At 38.4% G+C, this 18484-nt stretch overlaps 1 protein-coding gene across 1 annotated transcript; it reads right to left on the reverse strand.

Moving 5' to 3' along the window:
* Positions 1-716: 716 nt before the first annotated feature.
* LOC129765565 (putative uncharacterized protein DDB_G0277255) lies at positions 717-13734 on the reverse strand. Its single transcript, XM_055765970.1, has 3 exons — positions 12941-13734; positions 12700-12836; positions 717-850 (listed from the first exon to the last, which is right to left on the reverse strand). The coding sequence occupies exons 1-3, from the start codon at positions 13732-13734 to the stop codon at positions 717-719; spliced, it is 1065 nt and encodes a 354-aa protein (XP_055621945.1).
* Positions 13735-18484: the final 4750 nt, after the last annotated feature.

The following is an 18484-nucleotide window of genomic DNA, read 5'->3' on the forward strand; positions in this document are numbered from 1 at the left end:
GCGTGATTGCAATTATGAAGCCAATATGCTTTTGTTATGAAGTATAGAGGAGACCGAAATGATGTGGTTGGTTATGCATCATCAAGAACCACAAATCCGCAGTCGGTTTGAGCGGGCAATCGGTTATTGTGACAAAAATAAAAACGGTTTAAGAATATTAATGGCCCTATTGAAACTTAATTTCCTACCTGATAAAATCATTTCTTTTTGCTTGCATTAAATCCAATTCAAAACCAATATATGTGTCCTGCGGACAGTGGTGCAAACTGACGCCGGGCAAATGGTGACATAAATAAATGGACAATATTTGAATAAACTATCATGTCATACAAATAATATGCTCTGAGCGCAACGCAGCGATAAGGTTGAACCACTCGACATGTAGGCCATCGTCCCGTGCACCCAATCCGATGATTTCAGCTCTGCATATCGACGTTAATTTATTCGCACATTGATTAAGAGCAGTGCACGGGAAAGCCGTTCGTGTGAGACATGCGACGGGATTTAGCAAGGGTAAAAAACGAGGATAATGAGTTGAATTAATCATACTGCAATCCTTTTAATGGAACCTGTTCCCTACGACGACGGCATTGGTCGGAGTTTTTTTTTGTCTCTCTTCCGTTCACACCTTCGGCCTCGCACTAGAAACGAACTCCATTCCTGTATTATCGTCGCCTAATTAATTTGAGTTTTGGTCGAAGGTGTTTACTTATCTCTTAATTCCAGCGCCAAACGAAAGCCGCTGCCGTATTTGCCTTTGTCGGGTTTAATTGGCCGTCGGAAATGCGCTTCAGCTCGATCTTCCAGGCTCCGGCTGCCAGTGGATCGCAGGGTCTGCACTCGTTTTGCCCTGAAGGGATCGCACAATTATCGATCGAATGCGAGTTGAAATATTTTGCCCATATAATGAATGCAATAATTGAATTACTTCTTCCAGGCAAGCAAGCAGCTCGGAACGGAGCCGACGGTTTCCGTGATAAAAATTACTTACTTTCGGATGTTCTGCGGAATGGTTTTTCTGTTTGAATGAGTGAATTTCTTTGTCAACAATATTGCAATTTTCATCGATATATACATTTTAGGAGACTTAATGAGTAACGCTGGTGAGACAATAATTAATGTCTTAAGTTGTATCTGTATTCAAATATACATTATATATAATTATATATAATATACATACATTCCCAACTTTTTCAAATGAAAACTATACTTCGGAAGTTAGAGATAAATTTGACATGATTTCACCTTTAAAAGTTGCTGCTGGAAATGATACAAAAATATTCGACGTGATTCGTGATGGTGATGTGATTTTTTGTAATATATATACCTTATGGTGGTGGCAAAATGAACGGTATAACTGTCTCTTCTAACTTGTAACTTTTAATTCCATGACTAACTAAGACAGACCTGAACAGTTGAGCAAATGACCGCTGTGGAAAGTCCCGTTAAATGCAGATGATCTGTGAAGTGTTCTCCCACCAAATTGAAAATTCCGATAATAACTCTCACCAGTTGGAATGACTCTCCGCAAATTGAAAAAATATATAAAAAATCGATTCAAAGAAATTGTTTTTCTCACCGAAACAGGAACAGGAGCTGGTCGATCATACTTCCGTTTTCGAGGCCAAATGCTATGCTTTGGCTATGGAAGATGTCCAAAGTTTCGCTCACGAGATGGTGGAGAGCAGGTTATTCATCTTAAAACACAAGCTCAAAGAGACCAGACGATACTAGCTGGACGGTTTACCCAAAAGGAGCTCAAAGATGACATTCCGGGAAGCAGAAGCAACTTCTGTTGTTCAAACTAGGAGTTTGAACAAATCGAACCGATATTTTTACTAATTGTTAAAATTTTTATATAAATTCCCCCAAAAAAGTAAAAGATTACTCTAAAGAAAAGTTTACAGCAGATAAGGTCTATTATTTTTGGATTACGCTGGTAGACGAATTAAGTGATAAGATTATCACTTTTTGAATTTGTCTCATTCATTAGGTTCAAATTAAAGTGAACACACTGTAGTCTTTTTTAATATCTTCTTTTTATAGTTGTATTCTTTTAGAGTTTCACATATGTGTTACTTCAATCGATTTGTATTGGAAAAAAAAGTGACAAAACATACACACTCCAGTAAAACTTCAGTAAAAGAATAATAATAAATCCTCCTTTGACCTTCAGGACCTGCTGCAAGCGCTCTCCACCAGGTTCTTTAAGAGCTGTGGATCCAGCTCTTCCAAGACGCGCCCATGCCTTCACACAAATTAATTGTATTGAAAACATTAGTTTGGCAACCCTGGCATCGAAAATCACCCACAAATTCTCTATGGGGTTGAGGTTCGTGCGTTTTGGAAGCCATTCCAACAGTTTAATCCGACAAAACTAGAAGAAAGACTTGGCATTCTTGATAGGATGTTTCGGGTCGTTATACTGCTGAAATACGATTTTTTTCTTGAAATACGATTTTTTCGTTTTTTTTCGAACCTCAATATTTTCCCGCAGAATGTTGACATAGAAATCATCCGTCATTATCCCGTCGATTTTCACAAAGCTTCTCACTCCACTCCACGAAAACACCCCCAGATCATCACATTTCCTCGTCCATGCTTCCCCGTGCCTTAGATGTGATGCTCCTGAAGCTTCTCATCCGATTTGCATCACACACGCACCCGTCGCTCTCGTCGCATATAATCATTTTCCAGAATTCTAAGGGCTTATCAGCATGTTCCTCAGCAAACTTAAGCTTGGCTCAATTTTACGGGTGCTTCCAGACATCTGTTGTTATTGGATGTGCGTTGACGAACAGTTTGACCGAAAACAGATAGCTGAAGAGTTTCTTGGATCTCACAGGCAGTTACCTTCTGATTCTTATCCTGGCATGATCTTGGTATCCGTTCTCGCATCTGTTTTGGGCTTCTTGCGATCTACTCCACAAATTCATGAAAAAAAACTCTGAATTCATGAGCTGCTCGGTACAGTTTCGTCTCTGTTGGTAATTTCCACGTCGACAAGAATGAATCGAAACAAAATAAATTAAACGGGTACTATATTATCTTTTTTCAACACCACATCGAAAAGAAGTTAGCGTCACTCAGTGTTTGTCGATTGAACGTTTCACTGAATGAATCACTATCGATTGTCCATTGTTCAATCATTTCCCACAGTGACATTCGTTTGTCGTTACATGCTACGAACTATGACACGAACGAGAACGAGAGAACTCTGCTTCGGTTGGCACTTACAATACACAAGCATGTGACCCAAAACGTTCTGATCGCTCTCGATGCTGCAAGTTTATATTAATCTTTGCCTCTAAATCGCTACATATCGACAATTTTAGACGTAGGACGACGCCTTTCATTACGATTTGCATACCAATCGAATGGGAAATTCTCTAGGATTTGTTTGATATGCTATACATTACAATCCCACAGTTTGTATATGGTTTAAATTGATGAAAACTCGAAGCATTGTGCTTTCCCGAACAGATCTGTCAATAACGGGCAACTTATGCAGCCGCCAGAATAGAAACAACGAAGGGGGATAGCGTAACGAGAATATTTGCGAAATAAACTCCACCCTTGCACAGTAAGTACCGTGTCGCTAGCGCCAGACACGGTGCAAATGATTAAAGGTTGCTTCTAGCCATCAGTGTTTGGCTTTGTGTGTGTTATTTGTTTTCGTTGCGCGAAACTTACAACTTGTTCATTTCCTGTACTTGTCAATAGCACACCTTCCATACTTTTAGTTGTCATTCGTATCGGATTTTTCATAGACGGTCATTTGCTCGGAAGATGTCACGTTTTTATGAAATAAAGTTAACGTTAATAAATATTTTTGCCGCGAACAGATTTGAACGATTTGCATAACAATCGAATCGGAAATTTTCTACGATTTGTTTGATATGGCATACATTACAATCTCATAGTCGGTATATGGTTTATATTAATAAAATTTGGAATTATTCCCATTTCCCCATACATTTGTTCTCTCCATTTGTGTGCTTTCCCGAACAGAGCTGTCAATAACGGGCAACTTATGCAGCCGCTGGAATAGAAACAACGAAGGGAGATAGCAAAAAGAGAATATTTGCGAAGTAAACTCCACCCTTGCCTAGGAAGTAAGCTGTCGCTAGCGTATAAGTATTCCATCTCCTCTAAGGAAAATTCTCAGAATCTTTCTGAGCCCAAAACAACAAAGGTCGCTTATTCTGCTCGTTTTGTGTTTTACGTTCGTTTTACGTAGCTGTGAACGCTAGCGAATATTTCACTTGAAGTGCATCTGGCATTGCAATTCACACATCCATGCTTGTTGAATGACGATACACGGAAGATGCCTCTCGTTAAATACTCAGTGCAATGATGTAAAGAAACAAATTGCGACATATGACCAGTAAGTGTATTGTTCTCGTAAAGGCACTTACAAAGGCAAGAAAGAATCGTTGATTCTCGAAATGATTCTACAATACAACGCAAGCCATTAAACTTTTTCAGGATCCCCTGAACTTTTCACTACATATATTTATTTATCTATGAAGTTTCGACGTATCCGCAAATAATATCCGAAATGATAAACCAACAAATTAATAGGAATATTCTTACGCCGAAACATGTGACATGTGTTGTGTATCGATAGAATAGGAAATCTCTAACGCCTAAATGGCTACTGTGTAATATACAACACGAGAAAAATGTAAACGATAAATTCGGCTCTGTTACAGCTGAATTACTAGATGAGCCTAATAATAAAAATAAACAGATGGGAAAAAACCAACAAATTAAAAAAAAAAGATTTCGTATACCTACGTCCTAAGCGGTCGGGTTTCGGATACAACCCCTCGATTTTTTTTAATGCAAACGTTACAAGAGGAAGCTTCGGTTTCGACCAATCAGAACGTGGTATTTCCGTTTTAATAATGGTTGAGATTTTTCAATTGTTCGATAGGTAATTTCATGGCATAAATTATTTTCATCAATGTAAAACATTGTGGAGTACCGAAATCGATTGACGCAAAAATCTCATCAATATATCATGAAATGACTGGACACGATGCGATCGAATGTTCCCGAAATACGTAAATACAAGCAAGTTATTCGGCATGTCAAGACTGATCCCAACATCTCATATTAAGATTTAACAAAAAAAACTGGACTCTGATGATGCACTATGCGACTAATTCTCCTTCGAGAAGGTAACAAGTTGTACCGATCAATCGGAAGTGGAAGATCAAGAGAAACGTTATCAGAAACATCGATTAGATAAAAAAAATCGTGGAAACGTGTATCGAAAACCACCTTTCCATTCCAATGAATGACTCCCAATTCGCACTCCCAGTGGTCGGGGTTGAAATCTTTGGCAGCATTTTGTTTGTTTTAGCTTGAAATCCGGTGGAAAAAAAGTGAAAAAGTTTGTTCTTTTTCTAAAAGTTAAGACACAGGGTACTCCGGGTACAAGGATGTGGATGTGGATGTGGATGTGGATGTGGATGTGAATGTGGATGTGGAGGTGGAGGTGGAGGTGGATGTGGATGTGGATGTGGATGTGGATGTGGATGTGGATGTGGATGTGGATGTGGATGTGGATGTGGATGTGGATGTGGATGTGGATGTGGATGTGGATGTGGATGTGGATGTGGATGTGGATGTGGATGTGGATGTGGATGTGGATGTGGATGTGGATGTGGATGTGGATGTGGATGTGGATGTGGATGTGGATGTGGATGTGGATGTGGATGTGGATGTGGATGTGGATGTGGATGTGGATGTGGATGTGGATGTGGATGTGGATGTGGATGTGGATGTGGATGTGGATGTGGATGTGGATGTGGATGTGGATGTGGATGTGGATGTGGATGTGGATGTGGATGTGGATGTGGATGTGGATGTGGATGTGGATGTGGATGTGGATGTGGATGTGGATGTGGATGTGGATGTGGATGTGGATGTGGATGTGGATGTGGATGTGGATGTGGATGTGGATGTGGATGTGGATGTGGATGTGGATATAGATGTGGATGTGGATGTGGATGTGGATGTGGATGTGGATGTGGATGTGGATGTGGATGTGGATGTGGATGTGGATGTGGATGTGGATGTGGATGTGGATGTGGATGTGGATGTGGATGTGGATGTGGATGTGGATGTGGATGTGGATGTGGATGTGGATGTGGATGTGGATGTGGATGTGGATGTGGATGTGGATGTGGATGTGGATGTGGATGTGGATGTGGATGTGGATGTGGATGTGGATGTGGATGTGGATGTGGATGTGGATGTGGATGTGGATGTGGATGTGGATGTGGATGTGGGAGGCCAACAAACTCGGTTCGCTGTAAAGTTCAGAATATACGCATCGGTATGGTTTCTTCAAGTATCTGACTGTTAAATGATAAAAATCAAATATAACAGTAACATGACTTGGTGTTGACCAAATTCGAACACCTTCCGGGACAGAAGTTTACGTATGAGTAGCATGTGTACTTAACATTTTTCTTACGTCGAATAATCACAAGACATAGCGAATTTTCTAATATAGGTAGGACTCGATTATCCGGGATTCGATTATCCGGAGTATTTTATTTTTGATTTTCGGAAATTTTGAATAATTTGTATAATAAATCTATATTGAATAGCTAATATGGGTATCAAACGAAAGGGCTTGACTAGTAGAACACAGTTATTTATGAAAAATATAAATCCAAGATGGCGGCGACTACAAAATGGCGGATCTCATATTTTCTCAGAACCCCATCAATATGGGTATCAAATGAAAGGGCTTGACTAAAATACCCTTAAAAAATACCCAAAAATGCTTCAAAAGAAAGTTCCCGACAAGTAGAACATAGCAGATATAGAAAAATCCAATTTCAAGATGGTCGCAGTCCCCAAACAACTAATTACTTTTTGAATGGTTTCATTCAGCTTGATCTGTTTCTATGTATGTTTGAATGTTTGTTGGGTTGTCCCACATTAATAGAAAATTGACCCCGGTCTGTTGAATGATTGATCTGAAATTTGGAACATACATTAAGTTCTACTGTCATTATAAAACTGCGTATTCCATGATTCGGAAAAATTCAATTTGGCCGCCGCAAAAAAAAATGGCTGAATGGCTTGGTTTGGAGAATACACTACACTATGAACAACATAAATTCGAAAAGGTCGCCGCCCCAAAATGGTCGACTATGTATTTTTCGCAATTCCCTCAATATTGGAATCGAATGAAATGCTTTGACTAATAGAATACAGTACAGGTCGGACTCGATTATATACAGACTCGATTATATACAATTTTGGACTCGATTATATTCAGTTTGGAACAATTTTTTTTTTATTTCAAGTATGGCTTAATTCATGAAGAAATGTATGCTTTCAACGTTAAGGTGAAGTTTGTGTAGCTATTACTTGTACAGTGGGGTAAAAATCGTGATTTTTGAAGATTTTGCTTGAATTTTCACCAGGAATTGTTTAGATCGATATTGCAGCCAAATTAAGAAAGATAAAAGTTGTGCGTCAAAGAACAAATTGTGGAGCGGTTAAAGAACTTCATTTTAATTGATAGAAACAATCTAGTTTAATATAAACTAATTGATAAAATTAATAATAACACATTAAAAATTATTAACTTTAAAATGTTTCACTTCCAAAATGTTATTAAAATTCACTAATATAGTTGTTCCACTATTGCTCCTGTACTAAATTTTCTCATCTTTTAAATGAAAGCATAAGAATCGTCTTCCGTAACGTACTTTTTAATGTAGAGCCAGTTTTAAGCAACAGAGTCCGAAACAAAAAAAAATGTTCTGTAACTCTTAAATTTTCATGTGAGAAAGGTGTTTTCTGACTTAAAGGGGATGGATCAAAAATCAAATTCCTTTTTTATTTTCAAAAAACCAAAAATACATGCAAAAAACCAAATAAAGAAAAAAAATTGTTTTGACTCGATTATCCGGAGGATTCGATTATCCGGAGTGAAAAAAAAAATCAATACTTCGGATAATCGAGTCCGACCTGTACCAGCTTCTAAATGACGCATATCTTAGAATGTATCATTATTGAAAACCAATCTATGATCCAAATTAAAACCCGTTCCGACAACGGAAAGTGGGTCAATAAACCTTGCTAGAATGTTGCCGATTAGCCACCCTGCCGTCAGTAAAGTCAATACGATGTATTCAAAAATCTACACCCGCGGAAGTGCAGCGCAGACCACATTTTCGGGAACGATGTTCCTTCTCGTTGTGATGCTGAAGATGATAAATGGCGAAGCCCATTTCGTAATTGCATACGGTAACATGTAGCTCTGTAGGGGTGTGCATATATGAAATTTACAACATTGGCCGCAAGACCACGATCCCACCGTTCCACAAAGGGAACGATTCCGAATGATAAATACCATTTTTCGGTCCGAAGGTATAAATGCAACATTGAAGTCAAATGTGATTTTGCGAATGTAAGCCCCCGTCAAGACAAACGGACTCGTAGTCCTTTCAGACTACGGCAGAATGTGCTCCCGTGGCAACCTCGACGTTCGACGTAACGGCGCTCTGTCCGATTTTACAGTTATCGGGCACACATGTGCGAACAAAATGATTCATTACTGCACACACATATGTTTCGCTCCGCTATCTGGCTCACTTGCGAGCCCGAGGACGGAAGGATGGTCAACCGCATCGCCCCTTCGCCGCCGATACGAACCGATGATTAATACTAAAGTCATAAAATTTGATGAATAGTGCCACTACGGAGAATGAAATTTTTAATATAAAATAATATCCAGAAACAGCAGTCAATGCGCAGCTCAAAAGCAATACCCAAATCACAATTTTTTTTACGCTGGCACCGGTTTATTCTTTCCGATCGACGGAGAAAAAAAAATGTTTGATTGCAAAACTTTTGTTGGCATCATCATTCTCATCATCATCAGCAGCAGCAGCAGCCGCAGCGTCAGCTTCCGATATATCAAGCGTACAGAGATTGACTGCTGCAGCAGTGTTTTGATTCCGCAGAGAAATAGTTGCTGAATAATTCATCAGCAAAATCGCAATCGGGAGCGGTCAGGATATCAGACAAATGTGTGGTACACAATTCATTATTTATTGACCGTTACGCGGTCATCTCTGTCCACTGGTTTTCACTCGAGCAGGTCAGGTCAACGTGGGTAATTAGATGTGTTTTATCGTCTTCCCAGAGGGGCCATAATGATGATATGTACCCGCAGAAGCCGACTTGGCAGTGATGATACGAAGATGAACCGAACTTCTCGCCCGTTTCCGATACAAATACTTAGGAAGCTGTCAACAATGTGTGATTGAATAAAGATTTATTTTTTTTCACGATGGGTTCCCGAAGGTGAATGGCGGGTCATTAGATAATATCTGAAATCATGACTCGAATTAAAAAGAGTTGTTTTTGGGCGAAGTTTAATTTATCCCATTAACCACTCGTCTCAACTCAATAAGATTAAAATTTATTTGTTTGAAAATATTCTTCGATGGAGTAGACCCATTATGCAGGCAGGGAATACATCCAAAAAATGTCACCCACATTTTCAGAGACATCTCTTCCAATAACCTAGAACATTCATTCATTCGGCGTTTATAAGCAGCGATTTATGCGATCAAGTCCTGTTGTGCCACACATGAGATAATCGAACAATGAATTTGGCTCGTGGGCTCTTGAGTGCGTGTTGAAAATTACCATCAAATTGCCAATCATAAAATATTACCAAAATAAAGTGCACTTTACGGCTGCTTTCAACGGTTTATAGCGCTATGTTTTGATATCGTCATAATTCTATCGCCTCCCCCCTGAATTCTAGAGACACTTTTTACATACTGGATAAAAATTCATAGCAGACGTTGCCGACTTGCTTGAGAATGCTGCAAAAAAATACACATAGTAAAACCAATCAAGTGAAATATAACACTGAAGCCGACGATAAAATTCGAGCCGCCTGGTATCCTGGCTCGCAGCGGGCGTTCTCACAGCCGCCGTTTTCTAAGCGATTGAAATTTTATTCATCGTAAGTACTCCGCCAGCGCCATTTGCGCGACCTTTCTGCCACCCAATCGGTGGCAAGTCATCCACTCTGGATCATCGCTGGCTGCCGTGGGCTTTGTGTGCAGCGAAATTTTATAGTACAAAAATTATGCGAAGTAAAAACTGCTGAGATCCAATTGCAGAATCGCACGGCTAAAGTCACTTTGTCGGATAACATGGAACAGTTAGGGAACCGTATACGTTACCGTATGCATATTGCTGGTAGATTTTTTTTGTATACCAACCGAGTATGAAACCAGGTTTGTTTTGACTAGTTACGAGGCGTCGTGCACAAATTACGTCACGCTAAAAATGCGGGTTTTTGACCACCTCCCCCCCCCCCTATGTAACAATAAGTAACACAAGACAAACCCCCTCACTCTCATGTTACGTAACGCAAAATCAAAGTCGTTTGAAAAATTTTCATAACATTTCAGATTTTAATCAATAATGAAAATATCAACGTAGAAAATCTGTCCAGGCCGGAATCAAAGTTTATTCGAATTAAATTTGACAAACTCATAGAATTTCTAACAAACAGAGAAAGAAAATCAATGCTTACATCTGTTGGGATTGGTACTTTCAAACCGTCTAGTGTTTGGCTGAGAGGAACAAGAGCTGGTATAAATTGATGTTGATTTATACAAAAATAACTGTTTGTTTTCAGAAGTTCGAGACTGGATCGAGCATCGAGATTTGTCACTGCTCAACAAAAGGGTCGCTTTCTTAGGAATTTAAAAAATACGTTCTCAAATTTAAAAAAATTGGGGGAAATAGTCCTGATCCGACCGATGGTCTTGAACCGACCTCTTTTTGGATCTCGGAAATGACACCACCTACCAAACTTCTAGCAGTGTCAAATGGAAGGTGTCGTAAAACTGATGATTTTAACGTATGGTGACCATTTTCTTGCACCCTTTATTCCAGCGTTTTGGTGACATTCCGTGATTTCAATGCTTAAAAAAGGGAAAAATAGATTTTTAACCGGTACTGAGAATGAGATAAATGTTCTTTCAGATGATGAAACATTGCAATACTAAACTATTTCGATTGCTTATGGTCTACTCTTCAAGACAAGTTATATAGATTGAATTTACCTGATGCTTGAAGTAAACGGCATACCGTTTATTGAAAAAAGTTGTGGTGGTCCTGAACCAGCCCTCTGTGTTTGCTTCGTAGTTATTTAGCACGTTCCCTCATGTGTTTAACATCAACGGAACGCATTTGCAATTTAAGGGGTCTGATCAGGGCCATCTTCCCCTGTATATTTGACTAAATTGGAAATTCACGCACGCAAGATTTTGGATGCTGTCTGTCGTTCTACTAATGGGTCCTCTTTTAGATCAACTCATCTGCACTGTATTCGCATTAAGATGGCTTTTTGGCGGGTGTGTGTGCGGAAATAACAGATATGATCTGGAATGGTCAGATTGAGCCATATTTGGTTTCCATCGGGACTAAACAGCTTTGTATAAATTCCAACAGTGACTACTCCTTGTTTCAACGCAGCGGTTCCTGTCGTTTGACTACTTGCAAAGAGTACTAGGATGTTTTCACGTGACGAGGAAAATCATTCGGCTAAATATCCTACAAATTCCACTTCCTCAATTTGGGAGTTTTCGGGCTTATTATATATATATATATATATTATATATATATATATATATATATATATATATATATATACATATATATATATATATATATATATATATATATATATATATATATATATATATATATATATATATACATATATATATATATATATATATATATATATATATATATATATATATATTAGGCTTTTAGGGGATATCCATCGATTGCTAGGTTGTTCCACAGATCATCTAACGATTTCGCTACATACTCAAAATGTTTCGTTTCCAGTTTCGGATTGTTTTGAGTTTTTCATCCAAGTGAGATTCATAATTATCATGCGAAAGTATTAATCCTTCTTACTTCTAGAAAAATAGCCTTCCGACGTTCAACTCGGTTTGAAAACCATGCGTTCTGGACCATTTGTAAAAAAAAATTGCATCAAGATTCAATTGATTAAAATGATGAAAATATATATATATGACCTTTTAAAAACGATGGTTCTCGTCTGGTCCTCCATCCACATTAACTATGATTACTGGGTAAATAAATCTTCGATATCGAATAATTTCGAATTGAGGGAGCTCGCCACCTTTTTTTTTAAATAGAACCCATGAATTTGAAGAATAGTGGCTTCCTGAACAAACTGCAACGTACGTTGGATCACTGTATCCAACTGATTCAGAATGACCAAAGTGCCCTAGCTTCTTTCTGCACCTGTGATAACCGATGGAATAACCTTATGTGTAGCAGACAAGGAAAATAATGATCTGGAAGATTAACGCGATATTCGAGATGCATTAATCGGTGCCTGCCTATTGACCGCGGTTTAGCTCAGTCCAACACGTGCTTTATCATCTTGACTCAGGAAACACACTACATTCGGCCCCAGAATCGAAGCTATCTGCTCAAGCACGGTTATTGTGATTGCTCCTGTTGTTGTTGTTGTTGTTGTTGTTGATACTGTTATTGTTGTTATTGTTGTTGTTGTTGTTGTTGTTGTTGTTGTTGGTGTTGGTGTTATTGTTACGATTGTTGTTACTATTGTTGTACTGTTGTTATTACGGTTGCTATTGTTGTTGTCGTTGTTGTTGTTGTTACGAATGTTGTGATTATTCCTATTATTGTTGTTGTTGTTGTTATTTCTACGATTGTTGAAATTATTCCTATTCCTGCTGCCATTGTTAGGGCTACCATTGTATCTGTTATTATTATTATTGTTGTATCGGCGATTTTGTTCACGCCGTTTCTGCCTTTATCTGCCTCTTCTTGTTGTTCTATTCTACGGAGTTGCCGTGCATCATACTCAGACCAATCTGGCTTCCATCTCCTTGTTGAATCCAAAATTCTCCAGCCTGAGTTCTCTGGAGGGTAAAATGGGGGATTAACTGGAAGTTCCGCACGCAACTCATCAGCTAGACTGGGACAGGACTCCGGTGGAGGTGGTAGCATATGTTCAACATTGTTTCCTGTTGATATAATAACGGCTGACAATGTTCTTAATTCCTCTAATATTTCTATTTCGACTTGACTATCCTGTGGGGTTTGATTAATGTTTGCCGCTATTTCCAGTGACAAATTCCCCAGTTGTTGAATTTCTTCCCGCATTTGGCTGAGATCGCAATTCAATTCCATCGTCGATGATTTAATATAATCCGCTATATTCTCTTTCGTGTTACTCATTGCGGTGTCAATGAGTGACGTAATATGATTGTTTATCGTCACCGCAAAGAGATTGCTGCTTTTATTTGCGAACAATTCATTTTTCAGATCGACGAGCTGACCCTCAAGTCTGTCGACGGCTTCATGTACAACACTGGCATTTTGTTGTTGCAGTGTCAGCCGATGGATCACTTCCGTATTGTATTGTAGTTGCTCGTTGAATTTTTTTTGCTGCTCGGTAAGTTCACTAAAGTCCAACTCGGCGCGTACGTAATTCTGGCACTTGTTACAGCACGGTAAAACATATGACGTAATGTCAACACTCTTCTTGCGATGTACGCCGATGCAGGCGGCGTGGAATCGTCGCGGGCAGCCAGCACATTTCCACAAATTGACACTGTCGTTGATTCCGGTATCACAGCAAATTTCGCAACTCATGTTGATTTTTTATTTACGTTTATACGTTACACTGGGTGAAAAACTAGGTCAATATAACTGAATCGTTTGCAAAATAACTGAATTTATTCGCGGGTGCTTCGAGCAATTTGAAAACACGTCCACTCTGATCGAAGGCTAGAAAAAGGAAAAAAAGAAAGAGGAAATAGGATCATAGTTTGACCACCTCTGATCATGGTTTGCCCAAAAAATGGTCATGGTTTGTCCGGCTTTAGAAATCACCATTTTTGAATGAAAACATTCGAATTCTCAAGTAGATGTTGCGTTTATCATTGCTTGAGTTTACTGTCATCATATTGATCCATTCATAATTTAGGCTTTCTTGAGAATATCGCATATCGCATTATATCGCATACTAATGGTGTGCAGGAATCATGTTTACAATACTTGTAAGTGTTATATTCCACAAATGTTCTGAATATGTGCCAAATAATCATCTGTTGGCTGATTCAAAGTTAGCTCAAGTGAGGGGCGCATTGACACCAATAGAATGTGGATCTTATAATCCTCTAAAACATGTGAATCCGTAAAAATATACTATATAACTACTGTTAATCATGAAGAAGACAATATTATTTATATGTTTTGAAATATTCGAATACCTAATTTGACACACGTGCTGAACTAGAGCATTCAAAAAAGTGGACAAAGATGATCACATTTTTGACTGGACAAACAAAATCATTTACCTTGCATTTACCTTACAAGTTCTATATTTTTTGATAAAAGGCTAACTCATTGGCTTAAATTTCATATATCGATCATCTAAATCAGTCGAGTGGTTTAAAAGTTTTTGAAAAAAGTAATTTTTGGGAATAAGTAGTAAAAAAAAGAATTTTGAAAAATAAAATGAAAATGGGCACCCTAATAAAATAAAATAAAAATTACAGGTTTGATGTTTTGTGATAAATACTTTTCACGGAAAATCTGGGAACCACAATATCGGTTTGACATGGAATGGTTATATATATATATATATATATATATATATATATATATATATATATATATATATATATATATATATATATATATATATATATATATATATATATATATATATATATATATATATATATAAATTACGTCCCGAGGGCTTTCGAAGGGTTTTTTAAAAAGGAACACGCGATGTAATCACTACTTGGTTGGAACAAGAACTGACTCTAATTTATTTTTCACACGTTTATATATGGGTAGCTAATCTAAATGGAACTTATTGATAAAGCACTTTCTGGGATTCCTAGGTGTTATGTTCGGCTCGCCGTCGCTCGTGTATGTCGAGTCTGCATTCTTGGTGCCGGTGCTGGTTCTGGCGTCGGGTTACGGAGTGCAGAATTGTGTGTCTGTTGACTTGTTGCCTGATTCTAACGATGCCAATGATGTCGCTATCTGTTGTTGTTGTTGTTGTATTTGCTCGAGCCTTTGCGATATGTGTTGTTCCTGGGATTTAGGGTTGAAGTCGGTTGCCTCGGTAACTGGTCTCTCCCTAAGTGAGGATCGTCCCAATCCGTTTGCTCTATTCTTGAAGTAAATTTTGATGATCATGAGAACAATGAAAAGAGAAGTAATGCTGGTTAATGAGAATCCGCCGAATAAGGTCCAAACTTTCAGATTCAAGCTATGTTGTTGTAAGTAGACATGTTCCAATTCCTTCCGGTTTTTTGATGTTTCATTACCAATTGTTGATATGTCGAAATAGTGATGTTTGTTCCAGGTCGTTCTGACGTTATGGAGTGCCCCGTGGATGACGTCCATTTCGTGTACTACTTCGTTGTTCTGGAATGATTGGTTGTTCAAGTTGATAGTACAATTTGAAAATGTTATTAAGAAATTTCCAACTAAAGTGCGATCATCTGGTCCGCAGTTGCTTCGTAGGAGGTTGTCTTTTGCGTTTTGAATCAAGAGCGTACCTTCGGTGATTAACTCTTGAGTTGTTCTGTCATAGAACGTAGAGTTGCACTCGGATTTCTTACCAAAAATCAGTGGGTAAATGCAAGCGTCGTTTATTGCTTTCAAATATGCTGCTTTCTGAACGAACTGCTGCGGATTGCTAGTAGCGTAAAGGGTGTTTCCGATTTTGACGACATGCGCCGGATAGTTGTTGATGATTTGGTTCCTGTGTACTAAGGGGTGCAGCTGAATAACGGAGGATGTCTTGTTGTCCAGTCGGGGAACATGAAGGATGTACAGAAGGGTCCCTTGGCTTACTGCAAATTTGGGAATTACATGTTGAAAGGCGTCGTCTGGGAGGTCTATTGTCACGCCTTGATTTTGTAATAATGACTTTATAAAAGAGATTTCTTGAATCGAAAGTATTTTATTTGTTGATATTGACGTCTTAGATAGGATGATGGCCTCTTGAATGTCTTCTAATAGTTTATTGATGATATCGATATTAATTATCGTGATTATTGATGTGATCTCGTTGGTTAATAATTCATTCATTTTCATGTTCTCGATGATTCTGTTGATGGTCCCCGTTAGGTTTGAAATCCTTTCGTTGATATGATTGTTTACTTCAAACTGTTGGTTGTTCTGTGTGATTAACTCATTGAGCGTGGAGTTTATAATGCGGAGGTGCTGCGCGTCCGGCGACCCTGCGATCCATTTCCATGTTGCACCCAGCGTATCCCATCTTCTAAGTCGGTGATGTTGGAGTGGTTTTATTTGGAGGAAATTGTTATAAAGTTTCTTCACTTTTAGTTTAACTACATCTCCTAATGGATTTCTAATATCTACTTTATCATAAAAGGAAGTGGTTAGGTAGTCTATAGACTCCTGAATGTGGGTCAGATTTATGGGATGTATGATTTTTAAGGTTCCTGTTTGGATTTTACAATTTCCTACGTTTAGTAGTAACAAGGGGTCTTCGTTGAGATTTCTCATCGAAAGAAAGGATGCTGTTGTCGGAATAGGGATCGTAGTGAATATCAGGAAAAGGATCTGGAAAAGGGGTTTACAATGTTAGGTGCTTCTATGCTGGCGTAAAACTAGTGGTATATAATAGAATATATTTTTTTTATAATGGTCATTCATGTTTCCTTTTCCTTTTGATTTTCGATTTGTGTAGTTTTATGTCTCTGTAATCTACAAAGGTTTTTCTTCTATTGCGTTTTACTGTTTGGGACTTATATCTCGGTTTTTTCTTGTTTCTTATACCCTGAATTCTGTTGTAAATAACTTCTCCTCTTGAGAAATTCGGTTCGTTTTCTCTATTTTTATTTCTGGTTTCCAATGTTTTTTCCTGATTTGTTTTAGTTTTCGTGATTATCACGTCAAAGATTTTGTTCCTGTTTTCGAGGATTGTTTCCAAATTCAAGGGTCTTTCTTCCCCTTCTTTAATACCGAAAAATATTTCGATGGGTTTCATTTTCGTAACGCTGTGTATGGTCGAATTGTATAGACTTGTTGCAATTTTGTAAATTTCTTTATGCGAAAGGTCGTTATATTTAGCCTTTATACAGAGAAATATTTCCGACAGGGTTGAGTGAAAACGCTCTACCATGCCGTTAATTTCGCTATGGTTAGAGGGGGTAAAATACATTTCTGCTCCTACTCTTTGGAGCAGTCCTCTAATTTCTATAGAACGGAATGCCACTTCATTATCGCAAACGAGTAGGTTTGGAGTTCCATAAGTCGAAATCAATTTCACTATGCCTCGCTTGACATCGGGAATTGACCCGGACTTAATTGGAATAAGCATTGCGTATTTCGATAGTTTATCTATCGCCGAAATAAAGAGATTTGGGGAAGATATAAAAATATCTACATGAAGAATGTCAAGTGGCTTTTCTGGGATAGGAGTCTCTGCAAATTTAATTTTATAGGGACTCCTTTCGTATTTGTTCTGAAGACAGGTATCGCATAAGTTGATAAAAAGTTGAATTTTCTTACGCATTTGGGGGAAATAGTGTCTCCTGATGACTTCAGCATGATTTTCCTCTGCGCCTCGGTGAGCTCTTCCATGGACCTCTTCGATCAGGGCGTTCTGTTCCTCAAGTGTTCTGACGTCCTGCAGAAGAGTTTGCGTTAGTTTAATTTTAAAAGATTTGTTGCGGGAAAAATGATTTTTGTATGTGATCTGTAAAGTATTAATCCATCTCTCGGGACAGAGTATACAGTTGATCTTACTGGGGTGCATGTAATCTCTCAGTATCCTTATCGCCAGTGGTACTCCAAATGCGAACCTGGTTATTGTACGACGTGTGACACCTGGAAAGATCTCATCAAACTCTTCAGAATTTTCGTCTCCTATTTTAATTATTATTTGGTTCTTGAAAAAATTTAGTGGGTGCTCTGTCATTTGTATAAGTTCCTCGGCATCCGAGTCTGCCGAATGGGCGGCTTCAGTATCAGAAGATGATTCCTGTTCATTATTGTTAATTTCGGGTAAAATTCTTGACAAACCGTCGGCAACAACGTTTTGTTTGCCGGGTCGATATTTGATATCATAGTCAAACTCTTCCAATCTCAATTTCCATCGGATTAGGCGGTCATTCGGAGTTTTTAAACTCAAAGCGTAAGTTAACGGCTTATAATCCGTAAACAGAGTAAATTTTCGGCCATACAAATATGGACGGAAATATTTACAACCCCAATCGATAGCAAGGAGTTCCTTTTCTATCGTGGAGTATTTCTCCTCTGTTTTGGTCAGCGTTCGGGATGCATAGGCAATGGGTTTATCATGTCCGATAGGGCCCTGTGATAAAACCGCGCCTAATGCGAAATTGGA

Source organism: Toxorhynchites rutilus, chromosome 2, assembly GCF_029784135.1.
Source record: "Toxorhynchites rutilus septentrionalis strain SRP chromosome 2, ASM2978413v1, whole genome shotgun sequence".
Lineage (NCBI taxonomy): Eukaryota > Metazoa > Arthropoda > Insecta > Diptera > Culicidae > Toxorhynchites > Toxorhynchites rutilus.

Bases quoted from the DNA above. Each gene is read 5' to 3' on its own strand.
- LOC129765565 (XM_055765970.1), bottom strand. From the start codon at position 13,734: ATGAGTTGCGAAATTTGCTGTGATACCGGAATCAACGACAGTGTCAAT. The intron at 12,837-12,940 runs GTATGATGCACG...TAATAATAACAG, and splicing joins TGGAAGCCAGATTGGTCTGA to ATACAATGGTAGCCCTAACA. The intron at 851-12,699 runs GTAATAACAACA...CGATCCCTTCAG, and splicing joins CGACAACAACAATAGCAACC to GGCAAAACGAGTGCAGACCC.